The sequence below is a fragment of the Rhinolophus hipposideros genome, assembly GCF_964194185.1.
Source record: "Rhinolophus hipposideros genome assembly, chromosome: 5".
Classification (NCBI taxonomy): domain Eukaryota; kingdom Metazoa; phylum Chordata; class Mammalia; order Chiroptera; family Rhinolophidae; genus Rhinolophus; species Rhinolophus hipposideros.
In genome coordinates, this window is record NC_138051.1 from 81,044,014 (window position 1) to 81,053,510 (window position 9,497).

General features: G+C 46.6%; 1 protein-coding gene across 1 annotated transcript in view; it reads right to left on the bottom strand.

The window, feature by feature from the left end:
- SPTLC2 (serine palmitoyltransferase long chain base subunit 2) overlaps positions 1-8,504 on the bottom strand; it is an 88,341-nt gene extending 79,837 nt beyond the window's left edge. Inside the window, exon 1 of the mRNA XM_081049826.1 lies at positions 7,991-8,504. Coding sequence (XP_080905952.1) covers positions 7,991-8,110 — 120 coding nt within the window. The 5' untranslated portion in view covers positions 8,111-8,504. The remainder of the gene's footprint in view (positions 1-7,990) is intronic.
- Positions 8,505-9,497: the final 993 nt, after the last annotated feature.

Consider the following 9,497-nt stretch of genomic DNA (forward strand, 5'->3'; position numbering starts at 1 on the left):
ATCCAACCAGCAAAGTATGAAGGTTCCCATTTCTCTACATCCTGAGCAACACTTCGTACTATCTGGCTTCTTATTTTAGCCATCCTAGTGGGAGTGACGTGATATCTCATTGTGGTTTTGATTTGCATTTCCCTAATGACTAATAACATTGAGCATCTAATGTGCTTATTAGCCATCTGTATGTCTTCTGGGGAAAAATGTCTATTCAAATCCTCTGCCCATTTGAAAACTCCCATGGCTTTAACAACCATGCATTCATTCCTTCAACTAAGATTTCCTGAGTTCCTATTACATACCAGTCACAATAAAAACAGTAAAATCTCAACTATTTGCTGAAGGGGTTTACTAGTAACCAAGCAGCAAAACGCTGGGTCACACTCATAGTCTCAGTTTAACTGCACATTTCACGGTACTTAGAAATTATCTGAAAGCAGCAGACTGATTTTTAACAGAACAAATTAAGAAATGAACCCCCAACAAAGAGGTCAGCCCAATCCTTTAGGGTCTTACAGTACACATGTATTATTTCTACAGCAAGAAGCAAAAATTATTCTAAAACAAAAGGAAAAATATCCACTTTCACCTTCACAGTGGGTCTTTAAGGTAGTCTTAAAGACAACAAACATTAAGATAAATTTTCTGAGGTCAAATGGGTCAAGAGTAAAGAACTTACTTGCTTAATCGATCACAAATTACAAATTATATTAGAAGCCTTCTTAAGGACTATTTAGAAGGCAACTGACTTTTGAGGCCACAAACTTGTATTTAGTGAAAGAAGGCACACCCACTCAAAATGCAGACACAGCTTCTACCCATCCTTCTCAACTGCCTACTCTGCCAATAAATACTGTTTCTTTCTTTCAAAAATTCAATCTAATCGAATCTCAACCAATTAACTACCTTGCTCAGAGCACTATGAAGTTTCTAGGGCACCTAGGCCAACTTTAAATGCTGACAAGTCTGCCTTCCCTGAATATCTCAGTTCTAAAATACTACCTTAAGAATACAGTGGTTTATATATTAAATACTGGTCTCATCTCCCAAGAATTTTTATTAAAGAGAATTCCTGAGTACTTCAAATGACTCTCTTATCTTTCAGATCTAGCTAGCTAAGAATCAAAATGTTTTTCCCTTTGGAACAAAAAACATCTGAAACAAAAATCTAGTCCCACAAGTTGTAAACAGTTACAACATTATTTGTGCAAAGCCCTTGAGGTCTTATGGTGTCTCACCAGGCCCTGCGAAACCTGAACAGGACATTCTACCTACTCCTCCTGTTCCTGTCTCATAATTAACTTCTTTTCACAGTTACTGTTTCCTCTCAGTGGAAACAAAAGCTACTAGCTATTTAGTAAACCATCCTTCATTAGTTATTCATTTGCCTCCTTCTAAGTATTGTATAAGTAGCAGGACCAGCACTATGTGTTCTTTATACTGCGCCTGTCTTAATATTTAAATAAGAGAATAACTCGTGGGGTGGCCTGATGGTTCAGTTGGTTAGAGCGCGAGCTCTTAACAGGGTTGCGGGTTTGATTCCCACATGGGATGGTGCGCTGTGCCCCCTGCAACTAAAATTGAAAACAGCGACTGGACTGGGAGCTGAGCTGCGCCGTCCACAACTAGATTGAAGCACGACGACTGATGGGCCCTGGAAACACACAGTTCCCCAATAAAAATTAAAAATAAATAACTTGTGTCCCACTTCCTCCTTAAGACAGAATCTTATTTATCCTGGTAGCTAGAGGCTGTCATCCTTCTAAATCTCATTAAAACTACCCCTAAAGGAAAGAAAGGTTCAAAACTGTCTTAAAAGCAGATAATTTTTTTCCCCTTCTATACTTGTTAACTAAGGAAAGCAAAATGTGTGTTCAACACTCAAAACTTCTACAAAGAAATGGAAGATCTAAAAAAAAGAAAAAGTGTTGTTACCAAGGAGTTTAAAAAAATTCAAACTATTATATTTCAGGCGCAACCAAAATACAGAATTTATTTAATCAGATGTTAAATCCATAGTAAGAAACTCTTAGAAATGAAGATCACTGACTACTGCAACACGCTGATGAGAAAATTCCCTGCCAATTCTCTGGAGGTCTTTAAAAATAGGATAGAATCATCTATCAAGATTAGTTTTAATAAAGTCCTACAAAGAGATAAAAGGACTGAATTACATAAACCCCTAAAGGTCCTTCCAGTTCTAATTCTGTCAAATCTTCCACAATTCTAGTTCTTTCAAATTCTCCCTAATGCTAATTGCCACTCTTTACCTCAAATAAAGGTTCACCCTCCTCTCCTCCTCTAAATGGCAGAGAGGGAAAATTACTGCTTTACTGACACTTCCTGTGAGAACTGTGTCTACTGTCATCATTAAAGAAGTGATTTCTTCTACACCCATGAGGATGGCGTGGGGACAAAGCCAGGAGTGCAGTTTCCAGGCTCTCGGCCTCACGTGGAAAGGTGCTGCCTCAGGTAGCAAACGGCCATCAACTGTGATTGGATGGCCATCAGCTGTGGCTAGTTGGCCGTCAGCTGTAACCAGTGAGCCATTGGCCACTAACATAACTGCCATGGCTACGCTAGCAGCAAATGTCGGGCTAGCAAGGGCGGATGGTGGATTGCGGATTGCAGAGAGGCGGATGCTGCCAGCGAGAATATCGTAGTATGAACCCACTATCAATGGCTCCGTGGGTGTTCCTTTTTGGCCTCACCATATCCTGCGTTCTTATGTGGGGAGCGGGAGCAGAGACCCCACATGACAATGGCTACTGTAAAAACAAAACCCCAACACTCCTGTGATGTCTCCTTTATTTTCACACTACCACACTCACATTTCTAACACCAGATTTTGGGGTGAGGGGAGCGTGAGTGTTTCCACACCAGCACGCAATACTGCGAAAACTGAGTGTCCTACAATTAATTCTAACTCTTATCTACCTGATACATCCCACAGGTTAAGGGCTCAGCCCCACAAGACTGTCTGTCCCCCAGCCCCTCAACTTCAGATGCCAATCTCAAGTCCAGGGTGTCACCTCTGCTTCTCACCTATCAGCTGTTAATAAGAAATCTGAGGTTCCGATGACCCCCTCCTCCAGCTTGATTAATTTGCTAGAGCAGCTCACAGAACTCAGGAAAATTGTTTACTGTTTACAAATTTATTATAAAAAGATATGCTAAACGGGGCGGCTGGTTAGCTCAGCTGGTTAGAACGTGTGCTCTTACCAAGGTTGCCAGTTCAATTCCCACATGGGCCAGGGAGCTGCACCCTCCACAACTAGACTGAAGACAACGAGCTGCTGGTGGGGCGGCCGGAAGGCTCAGTTGGTTAGAGCGCGAGCTCCTAACAAGGTTGCCGGTTCAATTCCCGCATGGGATGGTGTGCTGTGCCCCGGGGAACTAAAGATTGAAAACAGTGACTGGACTTGGAGCTGAGCTGCGCCCTCCACAACTAGATTGAAGGACAACGACTTGGAGCTGATGGGCCCTGGAGAAACACACTGTTCCCCAATATGCTCCAATAAAAACAAACAAACAAAACGATGACAAAGGATACAGATGAACATCCAACTTGAAGAGCTGCGTAGGGCAAGGTGTGTGGGAGAGGGTAAGCCACTCTCCCGGCACCTCCATGTGTTCAGCAACCAGGAAGTTTTCCGAATCCTACGTGTACTTGGGGGATTTTTACGGAGGCTGCCTCACGTAGCCATGATCAATCATTAACTCCATTTCCAGCCCTTCTCCCCTCTCTGGAAAATGGGAGGTAAGGCTGAGAATTCCAAGTTTCCAATCATGGCTTAATCTTTCTGGCCACCAGTCCCCAACTAGAAGCCCACCAAGAGTCACCTCACTAGAACAAAAGACACTCCTATCACCCAGAAAATTCCCAGATTTAGGTACTCTTTCAGGAATCTGGGTCAAAAACCAAATATTACAACAAAAGATGCTCTTAGTGGTCTTACAACTTAAAAATCATACAGGTCTTAAGAATTCTGTGCAAGGAAACAGGGACAAAAATATTTATTCCCTACTACCTCAGAGTTACCATTAAATAATAATAATAATAATAATAACAACAAGTGCTGGTGAGGATGTGGAGAAATTGGAACCCTTGTGTACCATTGATGGGAATGTAAAATGGTATAGGCACCGCGGAAAACAGTTTGGCATTTCCTCAAAAAATTGAAGCAGAATTATGATCCAGCAATTCCACTTCTGGGTATATACCCAGAAGAACTGAAAGCAGGATATGGAAGAGGTATTTCTACACCCATGTTCATAGCAGCATTATTCAAAATAGCTAAAACCTGGAAACAACTTGAGTGCCATTAATATATGAATGGCCAAGCAAAATGTGGTGTTTATGTACATACAATGGAAAGTTATTCAGCCTTAAAAAGCAAATTCTGCTACATGCTGCTACCTGGATGAACCATGAGGATGAACCATGCTAAAGGAAATAAGTCCGTCACAAAAAGACAAATGCTGTACGATTCCACTTATATGAGGTACTTACAGCAATCAAAGTCATAGAGATAGAAAGTAGAATGGTGGTTGACGGAATGGGAGAAGGGGAAAATGGGGTGTTACTGCTTAATGCGTATAGAGTTTTAGTTTTGTAAGATGAAGAGTTATATAGATGGATGGTGGTGACGGTGGCACATTATGAATGTATTTAACACTACTGAATTGTACTCTGAAAAACAGTTAAGATGGTGAAGTTTATGTCATGTGCAGTTTCCCACAATAAAAAACGTTGCAGGCGGGCCCTGGGGGCCAGCGCTGTGCTCCTAAGTCCCACGTCGCCGGTTCGATTCCCACATGGGCCAGTGAGCTGCGCCCTCTACAGCTAAGAGTGTGAACAGCAGCTCTCCCTGGGGCTGGGCTACTGTGTGCCGCCAGGAGCAGCTGGTGACCAGCGTGAGTGGCCGCCAGCCATCCTGAGTGGCTGGCAGCCTGCAAGAGCTGCTGACTGACAACTGACGACTGAACTGCCTCAGCCGGGGAAGGGGGGCGGGAGCGCAAGGGCGCTCCCCTTAATAACACCAGCGTGGGCAAGGGAGCTGTGTCCTACACAACCAGACTGTGAAAACCACGGCTTGAACCGGAGTGGGGCAGGGGAGGCGAAAAAAAGGGGGGGAAAAGAAAAGAAACAAAAGCAAGAAAAGAGAACAAGAGGAAAAAGAAAAAAAAGGAAGAAAAAGGTTGGGGAAAAAACCCAGAAAACAAAAGCAAACAGTAATGTCTGATTGTTTCGTACACCTATTCCATCACATGACCTATTGAACTTGGAAATCTAAATCCAAATCCAACAAAGTGACAAGCATACATAGACAGTCCCTGACTTACGATTCTTTCAATTTTTCAACTTTATGACAGCATGAAAGCGATATCCATTCAGTGCAAACCTGCTATGAGTTTTGATCTTTTCCTGGGCTAGCGATATGCAGTAGGCTACTCCCTCGTTATGCTGGACAGCAGCAGTGAACCACAACTCCTAGTACACCCACCATCACAAGGGTAAACGACTGATACTCTATAGAGCAGGGCTGTCCAAACTTTTACCAATCTTTTCCACCAAGGGCCACATGCGGTAAAATACACAGACAGCCGGGCCCACTCACTTGAGGTGAAGTACGTATTGCCTCACCTGGTTTATTTAAGTAAACTAAATATATTTTTGGAATTTGCTGCGGGCCAATTAAACATGGATCGCGGGCCGCAGTTTGGACACCCCTGCTCCATAGTGTAGCATTATATGCATTCTGGCCTCAGGATGGGTTTATCAGGACATAAGCCCACTGGACGTGGAGGAGCATTCCACTGTACATTCATCCTTTCAAACACAGAAACATAGACTCTGGGCAGTGTAAAAAGATGTCAGAAGTTTCTGACTTGTCTCCTTGTTTATTAAAAGATAAATGTTGGGATACAGGAGGAAATGAACTTATATCTCAGGTTTAAAAACTGTTATACTCTAAATTTATATTTTAATAAAAGCATAACACACATGCGCACTTAACATCTTATATGTATTTTTATGGCATAATTGGCAACAAATCCCCCTGAAACTGCAGAAAAATAAATAGGAGTTGGAGCCCTAGCACATCACTTTTAATTAAAAGAAAACTTTAAAATTTTTTTGAGATACTCTTGCTCTCATGAAGTTATCAAAAATCTCTTTTACTTAAGGAAAAAAACACAAAACCTCAGACAATAGGATTCCTCATATTAGTGTACAAAGCCACATACCTAAGTCTTTGTTTCAAAAAGACTTGTGAAAGACTTTCTAGAAACAGCCCTAAACATTCTTTTGGGCAGTCCACTAGACCATTCTTTCAAAGGCCACCAAGTGCCTCGAGTGGAATTTTTCACGAAAATACCTACATTAGAAAAAGTCAGCTAGAAGTTGATTTGAATTGTACACATTTTAAAGTTTCGTTTTAGCAACACGAAACTCCTTCATCTTATAAGTCTACCATGCTTCTACCAAGCATGGTAGAAACACCATGCTTACAAATGCTAAACTGTTAGGGATTACGAGAGCGAGGAACCTGTCTACTACCAAATTCAGAACATAGCTTCTGTTATGTTCCGAACAGACCACTTAAACACAAAGGACCTTATCTGAGCACCTGTCTCTTGAGTTCCTTTGCCCCCTTAGAAAGCATAACCCACTCATTCGCCTGCCGTGTATTTTCTGACTCCTCCCGTTAGGTTTCCCTGTTACGTTCTCTACCACAATTGTGTGTCATGAGCCATTTACATTGCTAAGAAAACAACTCCTTCCACTGCTTACAATGAGCAGATTCTTTTCACTTTCAGAGAATTATTTCTTTAAAAATGAAAACAAATCTATTGAATTTGTGGATTACGTTGCCTTATGCCTTACAACTTCAGGGGAGGTCAAGTCTCCTGGATGTATGTTCCCCCCAACACTTACAGTCTTACTCTCTCAACGTGACCTGGAGAAAGGCTTTCTTTTCAGCTTGGGCTTCACACCAAACAGCAACAGGCCTACCTATCACATCTACGGATTGGGGGAGGAGCCGGTCAGCTATTTATGTTAAAGCCAAATTAAATCACAACAGTCACGTGCCTGATACAGGGCGCAGGCTACTGGTTTTCGGGGGGAGAGGGCACTTTTCCTTAATATCGGAACAAGATGTCTAAGTATTAAAGTCAATTGCAAATATCACAACACTAGTCCAGCAACACTGATCCTGCATCTTTTGAACCAGCTCGTCTTTTAAAGACACGTTTCAGCGGAGTATCTGGAAGTCCAGGGAACTGGAAGGTTGATAATTACTGTCTTACATTGAGAACTTTTCAAAATATTTCAGAACTGCCTCGACTTGGGTGGTGATTCGGCCTTGGGTCATTACGAGTCACCACAAGTCACCAGCAGGTTACACAGGCCCCTGTGTGTCAGAAGTGTGGGTGTCAAGGACCCCGTCACTGGCACCCGCGATGGGGTCTCGCAAGAGGAGCGCGGGCCCGGGTCACTCCCAGACCTGGGCCCCTCGTCTTGCTCGGATTGTAGGGGGGAGGCAGGAGTGCGGTCTGGAGGAGCCCCGGGGGCTCCGCCTGGTACCACGTCCTCCCCTCCGTGCCTCCCGAGGACCCCAGGACGACTTTCCTCGAGAGGCCTCGGGACTCTAGGCGGCAGCACCCAGCCCCGGGTGCGAGGGGTCCCGCCCGCCTCCCCGGGGCTCGGCCCCACGTCTGGCCGGACCGGGGAAAGCCCCAGGGCGTGGAGCCGAGCCCACAGCTCCGGAGCGGAGACATGCGGCGGCCCGAGCCGCCCTTGAGGCTCCCGGCTCGGGGCAGGCCCGGTCGGCGCCCGGACACCGCCGCCGGCTCACCTGGGCCGCGCCCGGCGCCCGGGGACCGTCACCGCACGTCGCCCCGCCCCGCCGCCCCGCCGCCGGCTCGGCCCGGGCGCCCGCTCGCGGGGTCCCGGCCCGCAGTCCCCGCCCGCCGCCCGGTCCCAGCGTACCTGGCCCGCGGCGGCTGCGGCGCTGCTCCTCACGTACCCGTTCCGCGTTTCCCCGTTGGCCACGCAGCCGTTCGCCCCCACTGCGCGCCGGCAGCAGCAGCCCCCGGGTCCCGGCCGCATGGTCCCGGCAGCACCAGGCGCGAGGCAGGCTCTGTGAGCAGCGGCCGAGGCGACGGCGGCTCCCAGCCCCGCTCCGCACCCCACCCACCTCCCCGAAACCGGAAGTGGCTGCACGCTGCCGCCAATTCCCGGCCTGGCCGTCACTCGGGGGCGGGGCCCACTCCCGCGGAAGCCGCGGCCCCGCCGCCCACGGGAAGCCCGCGCGGGGGCGGACCGGAGGGTCGTGGGCCTAAGGCCGGCTGACCGAGCTCGAGGAGGAGGAGCCGAACATGCCGCGGCCCCGCCAATCACTGGCCGGAGGAGAGCGGCTCGCCGGTGCCGAGAGGGCTTCAGGAGGGACGCGGGAACCTGGCACCAGATTGGAGGTCCCGGCCGGCTCGGCCGAACGGCTGCGCTGCTCAATGGTCCCTCCCGGGGGAGGAGGCGGGGCCCAGGAAGAAGTAGCCAATTAGTGCGTGAGGAAAAGAAGGGGGCTGAGCCTGGGTCTGGAGCGGGTTCGCCGGTTCCCTAGGACGGGGGACGCGCTCGCTCCCTCGCCTCCCGGTCAATTCTCGGGTTTAATCCCAGGCCAAGGCAGGGCTCCTGTGTTTAAGTAAATAATTCCTCATGGGTGTTTATAGAATAGCCCTTTTGACATTCTCTTCCCATTCTTCAGTATGCATTGACAGATTTCTTATTAATTCAGATGTCTCTTTCCCCTCCATATCTGTCACTGTTTTCTGTTCAATTTCCTTTAAAGAGCACTTCCTTGAAAGTCAGGAAACCTGGTCTCCTTCCAGCTCTGCCAATATCGGGAAGCTAAACCTTGAGTATTTAACAACTTTGGGAGCCAAAGTTGTTTAACTCTTTAAAACGGAGTGAATACTCCCTGCTTCATAGACTCATTTGCAAGAATAAATAAAGCATTGGGCACCTATCATAATATCTGGCCCACGCTAGGAGCATCAGAAATACTGTATTATCTTCTCACCCCTTTAATTCCCTTCCCACAGGGTTAGAAAGAAAGGAAATGAATATACATTATAGCAAGAGACTTTTGATTACCCATAAAGAATTTAGCGTCCTAGTTAAGACAGGCTGGGTTTGAATCCTGGCTGCACCACTTACTACTAGCAGAGTGACCTCTATATGTCTTCATCTGTTCGGTGGGGATAATAGTTATCCTGAGGATTTAATGAGTTGACACATGTAGTGTATGTTGTATAGGACCTGGCAATTAGTAAACATTAAGTGTTGCTTCTTATTAATTGCTGAATGCACCTATGACAGCCCCTGCCTTCTTCCCCCGCCCACCAGGAACTTGAGAAAGGAGGACCCACAAGGTAGCAGTCTTGCATGATTTAGGAGCTGAACAATCTACAGAAGGGGGGCAGAGCAGATATCCTCT